At 34.4% G+C, this 17,351-nt stretch overlaps 2 protein-coding genes across 3 annotated transcripts; both read left to right on the forward strand.

Moving 5' to 3' along the window:
• The first annotated feature begins 244 nt into the window (after positions 1 to 244).
• LOC145009945 (putative glucose-6-phosphate 1-epimerase) lies at positions 245 to 5,097 on the forward strand. Its single transcript, XM_078968556.1, has 9 exons — positions 245 to 388; positions 643 to 717; positions 824 to 860; positions 987 to 1,146; positions 1,214 to 1,354; positions 1,423 to 1,525; positions 1,593 to 1,639; positions 4,598 to 4,650; positions 4,898 to 5,097. Exons 1-9 carry the CDS (start codon positions 245 to 247, stop codon positions 5,095 to 5,097), a joined length of 960 nt encoding a protein of 319 aa, XP_078824682.1.
• Positions 5,098 to 14,070: 8,973 nt separating this feature from the next.
• LOC145011082 (putative glucose-6-phosphate 1-epimerase) lies at positions 14,071 to 16,987 on the forward strand. Of its 2 annotated transcripts, XM_078969710.1 has the most exons (9): positions 14,071 to 14,186; positions 14,347 to 14,429; positions 14,776 to 14,850; positions 14,960 to 15,016; positions 15,107 to 15,267; positions 15,373 to 15,513; positions 15,610 to 15,712; positions 15,801 to 15,900; positions 16,687 to 16,987. In XM_078969710.1, exons 1-9 carry the CDS (start codon positions 14,129 to 14,131, stop codon positions 16,854 to 16,856), a joined length of 948 nt encoding a protein of 315 aa, XP_078825836.1. In that variant the 5' UTR covers positions 14,071 to 14,128; the 3' UTR covers positions 16,857 to 16,987. The 2 variants fall into 2 exon arrangements, with proteins under 2 accessions (XP_078825836.1, XP_078825835.1); XM_078969709.1 differs by lacking the exon at positions 14,071 to 14,186 and having other exon boundaries at positions 14,249 to 14,429.
• The last annotated feature ends 364 nt before the right edge of the window (positions 16,988 to 17,351 follow it).

Below are 17,351 nucleotides of genomic sequence, written 5' to 3' on the forward strand. Positions count from 1 at the left end.
GAAAAGAGGACAAGGAGATGGTCAACGAAAGGGAATCAGTCAACATGAACTAGGATTTTTGGAAAGAAACTTTACATGCTTAAATAAAAAAATATATACAAAATACATAAAAAAAAAAGGCGGGCTAAACAAATGTGGGCTATCTAGAATACAAATAATACGATTCACTAACAGCTTGCACTAATTACGCACTAGTATTTAGTATTTCTCTTTCTCGAGTTTAATTTGTATTTGCTTTTCTGCAATGATTTCCTATTTACTATACGTAACCATATCCATTATTTTATGGGTGCAGTTGCAACCAACCTTAGCATCTGTTGAGACCACTAAAGGCATCAATGGCCTAGACAAACTCGTACTCCGTCAAATCCATGGAAGTACTGTAGAGGTATGTAGAAGACGAATTCCCTAATTTCTCTCAGATTTGCTCGCGTATTGTAATCCAACTCTATATACTGTACTTGTTGCTGTATGTTATCATTTATTAATCATATTATGTCACATCATGGCTGATTCATTCGATCTTACTCATAACGGAAAAGATCCACAAATCTGTAACCCTTCGATTTAGGTTATATTTGTGCTCTGAAGATTTCACATACTTTTAATGGTGTTTAACATTTCTATCTCTGCAAATTTCAGGTGTATCTGTATGGAGCTCATGTAACATCTTGGAAAAATGATCAAGGAAAAGAGTTGCTTTTTCTCAGTAGTAAGGTATAATATCAGCTATCGGGATTCCTATTTTGATGAATCATACTCCTATTAAACACTTGTATTTTTTTTCCTCTTCAATAATCTAGAACTCCATGTGTTTATGCAGGCAATCTTTAGCCCCCCAAAAGCAATACGAGGGGGGGGGGGGGGATTCCTATAATCTTTCCTCAAGTATGTGCATTGCATCTATCTTTTTCTACTGTTTAATTCACTTTCGTTTTTTTTTTTTAATTTATTTAATCACATTCACCTTCTTCATTGACACAGTTTTCAGATCTTGGCCCCTCTTAAATCCCATGGATTTGCTAGAAACAGAGTATGGACCAAGGAGAACAATTCCCGTCCTCTTCAATCCAAACCCATTAATGAAGTTTTTGTTGATTTGTTACTTAAGTCCATGGATGATGATTTTAAGATATGGCCTAACAGGTACATACTTTATTGACTTTATGACTCTGTATAAATTTAATTAAAAATAAAAAATATGTATTTGTAGATTTGAGTATAGACTAAGGATTACTCTGGGACTTAAAGGAGAGTTGATGATGACATCTCGGATCAAAAATACCAACACTGATAAAAAGCCATTTAATTTTACATTTGCATATCACAACTATTTCGCTGTTTCAAATATCAGGTAAAACGGTTAATATATATTAATTGGTAATAATAAAAAAAGATACATTTTGATATTTATATTTGTAGTGAAGTTCGAGTGGAAGGATTGGGGAAACTTGATTATCTTGACAATACAAAGAATAGGACAAAATTTAAAGAGACACAGGGTACAATAACCATTGATTCGGAGGTAACTTTGATTGATTTACTTTACCATGGTTAGGTTAGGCTTTAACTAATGTCAATTATTAACCCAGATTGACAGGATTTATCACAACACACCAAAAAAGCTTGCAATTCTTGATAATAAAAAGAAAGAATATGACTTATCAAGGTAATTAACTCTTTGGTATGTTCACATCTGGGTAACTATCTTTTTTTTGTACATATGTAGGTAACAAACTTTTTGGAAGTGTTCACATATGACCATTATGACCTGCTATAGCAGGTTAAATCCTAGATGTGAACTCTTTCAACAAGTTTGTTACCTAGATGTGTACAAAAAAAATAGTTACCCAAATATGAACAAAATGAAAATTAAAAATTAAATTACATGAATGGTCCCTGTGGTTTGGGGGAATTTGTGGTTTTGGTCCCTAATTTATTTTTTTAACTTAAATGGTCCCTACTATTTATTTTTGTTGCATGTTTGGTCCCCGTCTTACCTAAAAGACAAAATTGCAAAAATGGTCCTTGTGGTATGCATTTTTTTGGGGTTTTAGTCCAAACCTCGACTTTTTTGGATTGGTGGTCCTTTTGGGCTGGTTTACATGCAATTTTGGTCCCTATCCAAACTAAAAAGACTATTATACCCTTAATGAATTTATTTTTCATTTTTCTTTCCCTTTTTAAATTTTTTATTATTATTAAATATAAAAATGGGTCTCTCTCTCTCTCTCTCTCTCTCTCTCTCTCTCGTTCTTGGATACCACCAGCAAGGGAAGAAGAATTGGTGGCTGCCCCCACCTCTGAAACTCCCTTCCTCCTTCATTTTCTTTCCCGTCGATCAAATAGCCCAAACACCCTATGTTCACTTCGTGTGCTACCCACCTCCACAGCCGTCAACAAAAGGGGAAAGCAGCCGAGAGGAGCAACGGAGCAGCCATATTGCCATCACCTTCGATGCTTCAACCATCTTCGAGCCTGTCACCGCCTTCAGCTCCTGCGCTTCTTCTATCTCAGAAGGAATCAAAAAGGGGTTGTTGCCTTCGATGTTTGCTCCGAGGAAACACCCACTTCGGTGGTGGGTTCAGGCCAGGGAATGAAGAAGAGATGGAGGATGAAAGGGGGGAAAGGCAGCAACGATCGCAACAGTCTTCAGGGGAAGTTCAGTGACTAAGATCGACAGGTAAAATGATGGAGCAACAAGGGGTTGTTGCCTCGAACTCTCGTCGGAATTGACCATCACCCCTGACATTTCATAACAGGAAACGAAGGAGAAGACAGGCGAAGTAGAAGAACCATCACCCCTGACATTTCATAACAGGAAACGAAGGAGAAGACAGGCGAAGTAGAAGACGCAACTGCCTCCTGTTCTTCTTCTTGATGGCAACAACAAAATTGAATGAAAAGAAAGGTGTTTGGAGCTGGTTTATCTCATCAAAGCTTTGGATGTGACAAAGGAGAAATGGGTTCAAGATTTGGGTTGTTGATTTAGGTTCTTATTTTCGTTTACAGCTTCCATTTTCATCAGAAAATGGTGGTTTCCAGGTTTGATCGGGGGAGAAAAACAATAGTCAAAGGTGGGTGCTGGAGAGAGAGAGAGAGAGAGAGAGAGAAAGAGAGAGAAGTGGGCCCCAAATTAGGTAATTATTTTATTTTTCATTTAAATTAAATAGAAAAAGAATAAAAATATATATCAGAAGGGCATAATAGTCTTTTCAGTTTACTGAGGGACCAAAAACGCAAAGAAAGTAGCTCAAAAGGACCACCAATCCAAAAAAGTCGTGGTTTGGACTAAAACTCCAAAAATTTGCATACCACAGGGACCATTTTTGCAGTTTTGTCTACCTAAAAATACTATTGTGCCCTTATTAATTTATTTTTTTAATTAATTTTCTTATCTATGTATTTATTTTATACATATTTAAAAAAATTAATAGACCACACATATTTGTATCTCCTCGGATGATCTCTACTGTTTATTTTTAATTATTTTTTTTTTAACTTGGATGATTTTTAATGTTTATTTTTGTTACGCGTTTGGTCTCTGTCTTATCTAAAAATACTATTTTTCCCTTATTAATTTTTTAAATTAATTTTCTTATTTATGTATTTATTTTTATATAAAACCTGAAATCATATTTGAGAAATTTAATTTGAGTCTTACCATTAACCATTTCATCTCTGATCCTCCCCATCTTCTATTTCTTTTCCATCTTTAGTAACATCAACGTCTTGACCGTCCTTCTTTTTTCGGTACTTCAACTCTGGAGAACCAACACCATAACGTACTGTCTCTTCATATTTATTGGGTTGTGGTGTTTTTTCGACGGAGTTGAAGGACCGAAAAAAGAAGTAATGATGAAGACGTCGATATCACTAAAGATGAAAAATAAATAGAAGTTGAGAATGATGAAAGATGAGATGGTGATGAGATACAAATATGTGAGGTCTACTAATGTTTCTTAAACATATAAAGCATAAGTACATAAACAAGAAAATTAATTAAAAAAATTAATAAGGGCACAATAGTCTTTTTAGGTAAGACAGAGACCAAGATCGTAACAAAATTAAATAGTATGGACCATCCGAGTTAAAAAATTAAATTAATTAAAAAATAAATAGTAGGGATCATCCGAGGAGATACAAATATGTGTGGTATATTAATTTTTATAAATATGTAAAAAATAAACATAGATAAGAAAATTAATTAAAAAAAATAAATTAATAAGGGCACAATAGTATTTTTAGGTAAGATGAGGACCAAACGTGCAATAAAAATAAACAATATGAACCATTTAAGTTTAAAAAAATAACTTAGAGACCAAAACCACAAATTCCCCCAAACTATAGGGACCATTCATGTAATTTAATTTTTACTTTTCGTTATATTCATATTTGAGTAACTATTTTTTTTGTACACATCTAAGTAACAAACTTGTTGAAAGCGTTCACATTTAGGATTTAACCTGCTATAGCAGGTCATAATGGTCATATGTGAACACTCCAAAAAAGTTTGTTACCTACATATGTACAAAAAAAAGATAGTTACCCAGATGTGAACATACCGAAAAGTTAATTACCTTGATAAGTCATATTCCCATAAAAAGAAGCAAACCGTTTCCATTGAGAAAGATGGACTTCCCGATGCTGGTGAGATTTTTCGCAATATTTTGTTTGTTGTGTGCATAATAATAAAATATTATTTATCACAGAAGATCCAAAATTTTGATCACTTTTTCGGAAAAAAACTTTTTACTACTGAGACAAAAACGAAAAGTTGTGTAACACTTTTAGTTTAGATTGTTAATTTTTTTTTTTTTTTTAAATCAACTATACTAAAGGACTAAAAATGTAATTTACACTAGAACTTATTTTATAACTTTTTGCTGTGCAATAGTGTTGTGGAATCCATGGAAGGAGAAATCAAAGACTATTGTTGACTTAGGACCTGATGACTACAAAAATATGGTTTCTATGGAGGCATCAGCAATTGGAAAGCCTGTAATACTAAACCCTGGTCAAGAATGGAAAGCAACTCAAAACCTCTCTGCTGTTGCTGTTGCTGTTACTGTAGGTTTAGAAGTGCAGGTCCTTTAAACACAAGCAAAACAACATGGAAGAAGAAAGAATGAACTAAATGGAAAAACTTAGTTTCTGGAATGATTACAAAGCATGATTAATAACATATTTATACTAAGCAAATTAGAATCCTAGTCTAATACTAAAAATGCAGGTAAACATAAGGAATTTGACTCTAACACAAAAAACTAGAAACGAACTTAATAAAAAGAAACTTTCAAAATTTACCAATAGAGCTAAAATTGTTTCAGAATTTTTAAATTAATCAAACATTCTCCCAATTAATTCAAAATCTCGTACGTCTTCCTTCCTAGCAAATTCTTCATCTCGGTTTTTCAAACCATCTCGAACTTTTCAAACCATCACTTGCTGAATTAATCCAAGAGTTACTTCTCATAAATGATTTAAAATTACCTTTTTATTTTATTATTATTTATTTATTATTTTAATGTAACTAGAAACTATGATACCATAGAAAATGTTGATCTTGTATTGCTGCTCATTTGTAACTTGAGTTTGTGGGGTAATTAATGTATCATTTGTGTAGAGTATTTGAGAAAATGACTTTATCGTATATGTTAAATAATTTGTGTATTTTTCGTAATTTTATAAAAATAATAATGACTTGTATTTTGTCATTTTCAAAAAAGTGTTTTTTGTAAAGTCATAAAATATAATTAAAAATAGGCCAGGTTCTATAAAACCATTATGATTTGTTTTTGTAGGTCTAACCATCGAAATATTGTTTTTAGTTTAACCTCTGTATAAGAAGATTTACCAAAAGGTTTAGTATTTCAATATAGTGAATCAAGGATAAATAGGGATCCTTTCTTATAAGAGCTGTTATAGCTAATTATAAGACTTATTCTATGGGATTGATTCTATCTATATTTACAATTCAAAAGTGAATGAATATACATAAATAAAAATGTGTTATGTGTTAATATGCTCCTGCAAGATGTATGATCGTGAGAAAAGTCCAATCTTGGATAAAAGATTGTTGTAGCGGTGTTTTAACAATGGTTTGGTTAGAATATTTTCGAGTTGATCATCTCTTTTGATATGTGGGACGTGTATAGACCCTTCTTGAATATTTTCGCGAACAAAGTAGAAATCAAGTGCCAAATGTTTCATTCTTGACTGGAATACTGGATTCGTAGAATAATGGGTGACACTTAAATTGTCAAAGAAAATGGTTGTGGTAAAATTAGATTTATAGCCAAGTTCATGTAGAAGTGAAACAATCCATTGAACTTCAGTTGTGGTTTAGGCAACAACACAAAATTTTGCCATTGTTGATGACCTTGTTGTAACACCATGTTTTGAGATAATCTTAACTTGAAGGTTCGGGCGATAATTGATCTGGAAGAAGGTCTTGTGTTTGGACCTCAGGGAATAAGGTTCTTGGGCTTAGTATTAAGACTTTGGGCTTAGAGTGATATTGGGCATAAATCAGATTTGGGGTTTGCTGGCCAGGCGTACCACGACGTGGTAGACAAATGACTATGATTTGGTACGTTGCTTAATGAACACGTTTTAATTGGTCGCCGCAACATGGGAAAAGGATGGCCACGACGTGGTAACGTTGCAGCCCAAACCCATGAAATTTAGGGTTTCTTCCATATTTAAGGGCTTAAACTCATGGATTAGGTCATCGTCTTCAGCCTCCAACCTTCCAACACAAAACCCTAGCCTCCATGTATGATTGAGGACTTGTTTGATTATTGAGAGCTTGTTCTTTGGATGTTGGTGAAGCTTAAGGAAGGAGGAACCTCATTTTTGGTGAAAGGAATCAAAGAGCTAGCTTGGATCCATTCTCTTCTTCAGATTTCTGAGTCATTTGAGGCATAAAGTTCATACCTTTACCTTTGTTCTTCTAGATTCAAGTTTGAGCTTATTTTGGATGATTTTGGTCCCACTCATGGACGCTCTTGGAGTTTGAGGAACTTTAGACCATGCTATGGCACTCCAATCATCATTATGCTTATGAGGAGTGAGAAAAGGAGCCATGTTTTGAGTACCTTGAGTCCATGCACAAGGACTCGACCTTTGAAGGACTTAGAGGACTTAGGGTTATAGATCTTCCTCTACGGTGATGTCCTAATGGAGAAAGTTAGAAACATTATCCATTAAGTCATTAAGGATAATGGATATGAAGTGTTAAGCATAAATCTAAAAAGATTAAGTGTTTAATGAAGAAAAGTGGCTTCTGACCAAACCACAACGTGGTGGCCTGCTGCAATTCGACCATTTTGTCCTGACTTGGCCACGATGTGACCAAGAGCTTGTTATGACGTGGTGGTTGTTGACCAGCTGACTGTTGAATTTTGTTAACCATTGACTTTTGATCAATTTGACCTTGGGTCAAACTTGAAGGTTTTAGGTTGTTGATTGAGGGTTGATCTTTTTTTAGTGTTAGTTGGATCGTAGGCCCGATTAATGAGAGGAGTTGAGAGTGTTGTTGTGCTTCTTTGGGTCTTCGCTTCATGTAAGTTTCCTTACTATGCTATGTTTTACGATGTATATCCTTGCATTATAGGATATAAGAGGGTAGTTCTATGTTGTTTAGAGTGTGAGTAGGTCATTGGTTGTTCAGTTAAGTGCCATAGGGGTTGTTTATAGTCATATAGGATAACCTGAGAACTCTTGATCTACGCTTTCTTGTCTGTTCCTTGTTTGGTTTTGGCTAGTGTAGGATAACCATACCAATGGGTCTAAGGCACCAAGGCCAACCTAGTTTATGTTAGGTTATTATGTATGTTATTGCATGGAAGATCCTAGGGGGAGCCCGTGGCAATTGGATATAAGACCATGTGGGGTAGCCCATGACATTCCCAGGTTAAAACCATGTCGGGTAGACCATGTCACAATGGTATAAGACCCTGGGGGAGCCCACGTCATCCTTACAGGTTTATGTTTGTGTTATGTGTAGATATTTCTATGATATATGATATGTTATGTGATTATGTATGTTATTGCATGGAAGACCCCGAGGGGAGCCCGTGGCAATTGGATATAAGACCATGTGGGGCAGCCCATGGCATTCTTAGGTTAAGACCATGTGGGGTAGCCCATGACACAATGGTGTAAGACCCTGGGGGGAGCCCACAACATCCTTACAAGTTTATGTATGCATGGTTTATGTGATATAGGTAGCTTTTATAGCTAACAGGATATGTGATATGTAGATTGTGTGTGTGGTATGCTATGGGAAACTCACTAAGCATTAGCTTACAGGTTGTGGATTTGTTTAAGGTAATTTAGATCCCAAGGGCAAGGGCAAGGCGTGATGGCGTGACGTGCACACTCTCTCTCTCTCTCTCAGGCATTTCACGGGACACTCTGATGTTTGGAATAAAAGTTGTACTTGATTTATGTTTTGAAAACAATTATAACTGGATTTCTTGATGTTGGAAATGTGTTTGATTATTCAAAAATGAAAATTTTCTTTGTAAAAAATTAGGTCGTTACATTGTGGTGGGTCAGGTTGAGGTTGTCATGCTTTGTGTTGTAGGACAATATACCATGTGCGGGCCAGATGCAAGCCATAGGCACTGAGGCTCGATAGGAGCGGTTGGGTTGAGACAGTAGGCCAACAAATCTAGGGCAATCTAGTATGATCATTGTAGGCCCAACATGCATGTTTGTATATGTTTTGTGATATGTGGTATTTCGGGGGAACTCACTAAGCTTCGTGCTTACCCAATTGTTATTGCTTTTAAGGATTCATTGGTTATCGTGGGAAAGCGAAGACATGATTGTACATATTCATTAACAGCAATGAAGATTCCACATTTACTATATTACTCTGATTTTTAACCAATGCACTTTGGAACAAAGGGTTTTTCTTAACTTGGATTTTGAATATATGAAATTTTACTTTAATTTTAAATGAAAAAAATTATTATGAAAATGGGGTGTTACATTGTCTATATATAGAAATCACAAGGGACATGGTGCCTAAGTGAGCATTATTGTTATGACCAGGGGTACAAATGGTTTTTAAATGTACGAATCTACAAATTATAGTTGTGTTATTTGAATGTACAAGTCTACATATTATAATGGTGTTAATATTTAATAGTAGCAAAATGTCATTAGAATGTGGTCATGATAATTATAACTTATCGCACAACCAATGACGACAAAGAAGAGTTGAAATAGGTGTTGGTCTTCCATCTCAATATGGATCGCAATGCCTAGATTTTCCTTCTCCGGGTTGTAACATTACACTAGGAGTCTTGAAAATGAATTTTCATTTGTAGGCTTCGACAGTTCTAATGCATGTCACTTCACACACCAAGTTTGAGAATAGGAAATGTGAACTTTAAGTGAGTTTTTCATATTGTGGAAGATTTATTTTCCCTAATGTATTATGTTGCGTTCCCCTATCGACTCTTTCAATATATGTCCCTAAAACTTCCTTATTTGAATGACACATAATAGGTTATACCTAAATAAAAATTCAAAAGTACGCATATTGTAAAGATGTAAAGGCATATACTCCCGAACGTCATTAACATGCTACACCCCTCTTCTACAAAATGTAGTATAGCACCTCTATTTTAAGAATTCATGATTGATTCAAAGAAACATAAAGATAAAGATGATGGAATGGATTAAGATGAGGAATTGAAGTATATTTCTATTTTGTTGGGATGATATTTGGTAAGACTATTCTGTTTTGTTGGGGTGATATTTGATAAGACTATAGAGAGTGGATGCGTCAAGCTCTTAGCATGCCTTGAACACCGCCCTTAGGAGCTAAAGGGGTGAGCCAAGGTCCACTCACCGACAACTTAGCGAGATGAGAAAGCAGTGAGAGTGCAGGTTGTTTGTGATTGGCTAATTTTATTATTTAATATGTTTTATTTTTTTATTCCAAATACATATTAACACACTAACACTTCCTAGCACTATGTTATGCTTACATGACATAGAAAATTAATGTTGCACTATAGCTATACACACTACCACTCGCTCTAGTCTAAATGAAAGAATCATATCATTAAAATTAGACAAAATTGAAAAAATGGTTCCTGTGGTATACAAGTTTTTGGGGTTTTAGTCCAAACCACATGTTTTTTGGATTGATGGTCCTTTTGAGGTAGTTTTCTTGTGATTTTGGTCATTCGGTAAACTGAAAAGACAAAATTGGCCTTATTATATTTATTTTTCATTTTTCATTTTTTCCTATAACCATTTATATATAAAAAATAAAAATAAGGGTCCTCTCTCTCTCTCTCTCTCTCTCTCTCTCTTTCATATCCTATTTTCTTCCTCCTCCCGACTCAAATTTATTCCTGGAAATTAAAACACATGCACAGAACACTTCAAAGAACCTACATACAGGTAACCTACCCATCTTCTCCGTTAAGCCACCAGATCTGGCAGAACTCGAGCCCATTCCAGGTAACCTAACCATCTTCTCCGGGGAGAAAACCCACCAGTTTTGGATTTGATTCATCGGCTCCGGTGCCACAAGCAGTGATGAGTTCAAGATCTGGTTTATTCGCCAAATAATGAAGCTAAAGCTTCAAGATCTGGTTCATGTGTAGTTTTCCAAAGAATCCCATAAGGAATTTGTGTGCCAGGGTGAGAAACATATTAACAATGTGTGATGACAACAATGGTGGTGGTCTAATAGAGGGAATAAGGAAGGTTACACATGTTTAGGTTATTTGCTGGAATCTGATAAACACATTGATCTGGTATGAGAGAATGAAGTACATGAGAAACACATCGATCCCTTCTAAAACGAGTATTGGATGAGGAAGAACAGGTCTATGATTTCGATTCTACCTCCTTTGATGTCGTCTGATGGTGTTATTGTTGTTAGGCCACTTTGTGAGGAATCCTTTTTGGCTCGTTATCTGTGCATAACGAAGATCTGATTATGGTTTAATTGGTTATGTTGGGTTCCAAGGTTCTAATGAGGGTACTGAAGTTAGAGTCCATTGAGTCGGTGAAACTTCGAATTCAAAGCTATAAAGGGGTTTGTTGTTAAGAACTAGAAGTTGGTTTGTAGGGGGTAAGGTATTATCCATGAGCAATTCTTTGGTTAGGGACTATGTCGAGTACCGAGTTAAAAATCTTGGATTGATCTAATCAATTTGATTGGGGCGTTCATCATTTTTGGTTTATGAACATAATTAATGTTTTGGGGCTGCAATCATGTTCTTTGGTTGGAGAATATGATCTGGGAAATGGTTTCGTACAGGAGAGAGAGAGAGGTGTGAGCCTTATATTTTAATTTAATAACACATTAAATTAAATAGAAAAAAGATTAACAAAGTATGAGGAGGGAATATTAGTCATTTCAATTTAGCAGGGGACTAAAACCACAAGCAAAGTAGCTCAAAAGGACCACCAATCCAAAAAATCGTGGTTTAGACTAAAACCCCAAAAAATTGCATACCGCAGGGACCATTTTTGCAGTTTTTTTTTCTTGAAATTAATAACCTAAAGTTAATAGACAAAATTGAAAAAATGGACCCTGTGGTATGCAAATTTTTGGGGTTTTAGTCCAAACCAACGTCTTTTTTGGATTGGTGGTCCTTTTGAGCTAGTTTCTTTGCGTTTTTGGTCCCTCAGTAAACTAAAAAGACTATTATGCCCTTCTAATTTTTTTTATGCTTTTTCTATTTAATTTAAATGAAAAATAAAATAATTACCTAATTTGAGGCCCACCTCTCTCTCTCTCTCTCCCTTTTTTTCTCTCTCTCTCTCTCTCCCTCTCTCTCTCTCTCTCTCTCTCTCTCTTTCTCTCTTTCTCTCGTAGGAAAGCACCAAAGATTTGTACAAACACGTTAATGTTTGTGTGACCTCCTAATATCCCCAACCCCAACTTTAAGTAACCCAAGAAAAGTAGAAAAGAGCGATCGATCATTCGATCTTCAAGCTTCCGGCTCCAGGAACCAAAGTTCCACTCGTGGCAAAGTTCGTAAACATGGTAGATCTGAAGATGAAATCCGTCTCTCCACCTCTTCTCATCAACGACAATCTTCAGTCATAAGCTTATATTTCTGATCTCCTCCTCAGACGAGCTCCTCTCCGATCCCACCTTTATCACCAATGTTGGAAGCCCTAGCTGTGTCGTATGTCTGAAACATAGCGTCACCATCAGATGAGAACATTCACCGAGAAACCCTAGCCGCCATGAACATCCCAAATATGTGTTTTCAGATTTTCCAGGTTTGATGGGGTTTCCCTACTCATGAACATCCAAGATCTTCAAATCAATTAACATAATAGATATGGGAATATCGATCTCATGGATAACAACACCATATGTGTGTTTTTATGAGCTTGGAGAATAAGACCTTCATCATCTGGGTTTCAAAATTCTAATCGATTCAATAAGCCTATTCTTATTTTTATCGTGTAAATCGAGGTGAGATTTGAAGTCAGGTGGTAGATTCTTTTTAATTTCAGTTATCATGCTTAGATTTGAGTTGCAGGTTAGATTTTAAGTTTAAGCTCTTGGTTTTGATTTGAGGTTAGAATTAGATTTAAACAATAGTGGTGTATGTCGTGGTTGATTGTTGTTGGCGGAGGTGAACTATGGTGTTTGTTGGAAGTGAACAATGGTCCTGTTCAGAGGCAAACGGTTGTTGGAGATGGTTAAAAAGAGGTTGTCGGAGGAGGTGAACGATGGAGGGGAAGGGATTATGGTTAATGGTGGAACCATATATGGAGGTGGCAAACGATGGTAGTGACAAACTAAGGTGGTCAAAGGGTGGTGGTGGTGGCAGACGGTGGTCAAAGGGTAGTGATTGTGGAAGATATTCTTAAGTTCATGAATATTTCTTGAGTGTTCTTGAGATTATGAAGGTATTTTTGGGTGTTGGAGAGAGAGAGAGAGAGAGAGAGAGAGAGAGAGAGAGAGAGAGAGAGAGAGAGAGAGAGAGAGAGAGAGAGAGAGAGAGGTGGGTCCGCTATTATTTTTCTAATTGTTAAAATAAATAAATAAATATTAAATTTTAAGAAAAATGAAAAATAAATACCCTAACGGTATTATAGTCATTTTAATTTTCGGAGGGACTATTTTCACATATAAACCACTCCAAAAGGACCATGAATCCAAAAAATTCGGGGTTTGGATTAAAACCCAAAAAATTTGCATACCATAGAAACCATTTTTGTGATTTTTTCAAGTTAATATAGATCGGTAATTATGCACCAAGGGAGTTTATTATTATTATTTATTTATTTATTTAACAAACAATAGTTTTTCTTTAAAGCACCAAAAACACAGAATTAAAGTTACAAACATAAGATCTATATTACATAGTAGGTGTTTGGGATAACTTTTTAAAATAACTTATTAGCTTTTTAGCTTTTCAAAAAACTAATAAGCTAAAAAAGTATTTATGTATTTAAAAAACGTTTTTTAAAACAGTTTTTAGATAGAAAAAAATAAAACTTTTAAAAAACTGAAAAATCCTAATTTAGTAGCTTTTTAAGCTTTTTTAGTTATGAAAAACAGATTTTCTTATCCAAACATTTTTTACAATCAACTTTTCCTAAAAATCAAAAACTAATAATCATTTTTCTTAAAAATCTTTTAGACTAAAAAAAACTAATCCAAACATGTCCATAGATAATTGTAGAAGCTGATTAGGACATATACAAAGATGATCCAAATGGACGATTTTCAGACCAATGTGAATACTTTAAGATCTGTGGCAACACGAAATCTTAGGAAGACAACTAAGTGGGCGAGAATGTTGATTGATTCCCCGTTGACCTTTTCAAAACGAGATTAGATTTTTAGCAATATATGATTATTATATTCACTATAATAATTAATAGCTTGATAGCAATTAGAATACAAATTGATTATGCTTGCCTGATTGGTGGACAAAACATGCTATTGACCTTTTCAAAAATACCTATTCAAACATGGGAGCTCAGTTGACCTTTCACCTGAGAGAAGAGGAAAGTGCAGGCGAAGTTCTTAATATCTCGATCATATCAACATATCATATATCATTATATCCTACTCAGATTCACATTCATTTTGTGATTTGACTATGATATTTTTTGTATGGTTTTGTCAATAATTGGCCCCACATTAAAGTCGCCGGAGGATCTTCTGAAGACAGGTGAACGCCATTAAAGTCCAAGTTTTTGGTTGCACTAATTAGGCACTAGTATTTCAGTATTTCTCTTTCTCGAGCTTAATCTGTATTTGCTTTTCTGCAATGATTTCCTATTTATTATATGTAACCATATCCATTGTTTTATGGATGCAATTGCAACCAGCCTTAGCATCTGTTGAGATCACTAAAGGCATCAATGGCCTAGACAAACTCGTACTCCGTCAAATCCATGGAAGTACTGTAGAGGTATGTAGAAGACGAAATCCCTAATTTCTCTCTGATTTGCTCGCGTATTGTAATATAACTCTATATACTGTACCTGTTGCTGGATGTTATCATTTATCAATCATGTTATGTCACACCATTGCTGATTCATTCGATCTTACTCATAACGGAAAAGATCTAGACGTACAAAACTGTAAAACTTCGCTTTTAGGTTAGATTTGTTCTCTGTAATTGGGATCTCGCGATATATCAACATTTCTTACCTTATGGCTTATGCTCCTGTGATGTTAATGCCTTAAGTTTCATCATATCTGAAGATTTCCGATGCTTTTAATGGTGTTTAACATTTCTATTTTGCAAATTTCAGGTGTATCTGTATGGAGCTCATGTAACATCTTGGAAAAATGATCATGGAAAAGAGTTGCTTTTTCTCAGTAGTAAGGTATATCACTATATCAGCTATCTGGAATCCTATTTTGATGAATCATACTCCTATTAAACACTTGTAATTTTTTCTCTTCAATAATCCAGAATTTCATGTGTTTATGCAGGCAATCTTTAGCCCTCCAACAGCAATACGAGGGGGGATTCCTATCATCTTTCCTCAAGTATGTGCATTGCATCTATCTTTTTCTACTGTTCAATTCACTTTCTTTTTTTAATTTATTTAATCACATTCACCTTCTTCATTGATACAGTTTTCAAATCTTGGCCCTCTTAGATCCCATGGATTTGCTAGAAACAGAGTATGGACCATGGAGAACAATTCCCATCCTCTTCAATCCAAACCCATTAATGAAGTTTTTGTTGATTTGTTACTTAAGCCCACTGAAGATGATTTAAACATATGGCCTAACAGGTACATAGTTTATCGACTTTATTCTATTTCTATCTTATATACTTTGTGCTTTTACTTTCTCATTGATATATATATAACTTTTTCTATTAATATCTTCATTTGTAGGTTTGAGTATAGACTAAGGATCACTCTAGGACTTAAAGGAGACTTAACGATGACATCTCGGATAAAAAATACCAACACAGATAAAAAGCAATTTAATTTTACATTTGCTTATCACAACTATTTCCGTGTTTCAAATATCAGGTAAATTTGTTAATATTATATTATATAATAATCGGTAATTATAAAAAAAAATGGTGTTAACTTTTAAAGCCAACATTTTGATATTTGTATTTGTAGTGAAGTTCGAGTGGAAGGATTGGGGAAACTTGATTATCTTGACAATACACAGAACAGGACAAGATTTACAGAGGCACGAGATACAATAACCATTAATTCAGAGGTAAGTTTGTTACCTCTTCGCTCGCTTTGATTGTTTTACTTTACCATGGTTAGGTTAGGCTTTAAACTAATGTTAATTATTTACTCAGATTGACAGGATTTATCTCAACACACCAAAAAAGCTTGCAATTCTTGATCATAAAAAGAAACAAACAATTTCCATTCAGAAACATGGACTTCCTGATGCTGGTGAGATTTTTTCCACTTTAGTGTTAGAAATGACAAGATGGTCGTTTACTTATATTTAGAAGGGTTTTAATTAAAAAAAAAAAAGGCTATTTCTATTTTCTAAGAAAAAATGACTTGACCCGTTTTCATGTAAGACCTAATTTTTTTTTTTACATTCTAAAACCTGGTTTATAGATTTTCATCAGGTAGAATAAATAATAGGTCTTTTTCAAAAAAAAAAAAAAAAAAGTCAAAATATTGTGTTTGTTGTGCGTATAATTATAAAACATTATTTGCATAGAAGATCCAATATTTTGATCACTTTTAGGATATTACTAATGAGGCAAAAAAAAAAAAAGTTATGAAAGACCTTTAGTTTAGATTGTAAAGTTCTCTTTAGCTCTTATCCGAAATCCAAAAATGAAAACAGTATTTGTGTACATAGAACTTAGAGTGAATTATATTTTTGGTCCTTGAGTATAGCTCGGTTTTTCAATTTTGGTCCTAAAAAGTTATCTTTTCCAAAATTTTGGTACTTATTCAATGTTTTTGAAACTTTTATATTTATGTCGATGCATCAAGTAAAACGATAATAGGACAAAAATTGCAAAAATCGGCTAAACTAATAGACCAAAAATAATCATTTTACTTGGACTTCCAAAGACCTAAAAGATTACAAGAACCTCAAAATAAGGATCAAAATTACAAAAGAAATTTTTTTGAGATCAAAATTTAAACAATCAACTACACCGAGGGACTAAAAATGTAATTTACCCTAGAACTTATTTTCTTTTTGTTGTACATTAGTGGTGTGGAATCCATGGGAGGAGAGATCAAGGACTATTGTTGACTTAGGACCTGATGACTACAAAAGTATGGTTGCTGTGGAGGCATCAGCAATTGGAAAGCCTGTAAAACTAAACCCTGGTCAAGAATGGAAAGCAACTCAAAAGCTATCCGCTGTTACTTCTCATTAAATGATTTAAAATTACTTTTTTTTTTGAATTTTTATTTATGTAACTAGAATTTATGATACCACAGAAAATGTTGATCTTGTATTGCTACTCATTTATTTAATTTTATAAAGTTAATGACTTGTATTTTGTCATTGTCAAATATGTTTTTTTTTTGTAAAACCATAAAATATAATTAAAAATAGACCAAGTTCTGTAAAACCATTATAATTTGTTTTTGTTAGTTTAACACTTTAACTTTAACTATCAAAATATTGTTTTTAGTTTAACCTCTGAGAGTATGTTTTTAAATTTGAAAACCATTATAAGACTGCAAGGGGTGGGCTTGCTAAAACTACTCGCCATCCTCGTTGCGGGTTGATGAACACTGCCCCCTACGGGTCGCTAAGGAAGAGCCGTTGCCAATGTAGCGATGGGAGAGAGAGTCCAAAGCTCTGTGGTGATTAGTGGAAGACAGTCAACGAATTGCAATGACTGAATTCAATTTAAGTTTGGTGG

Source organism: Lactuca saligna, chromosome 8 (assembly GCF_052625555.1).
Source record: "Lactuca saligna cultivar CGN05327 chromosome 8, ASM5262555v1, whole genome shotgun sequence".
Taxonomy (NCBI): domain Eukaryota; kingdom Viridiplantae; phylum Streptophyta; class Magnoliopsida; order Asterales; family Asteraceae; genus Lactuca; species Lactuca saligna.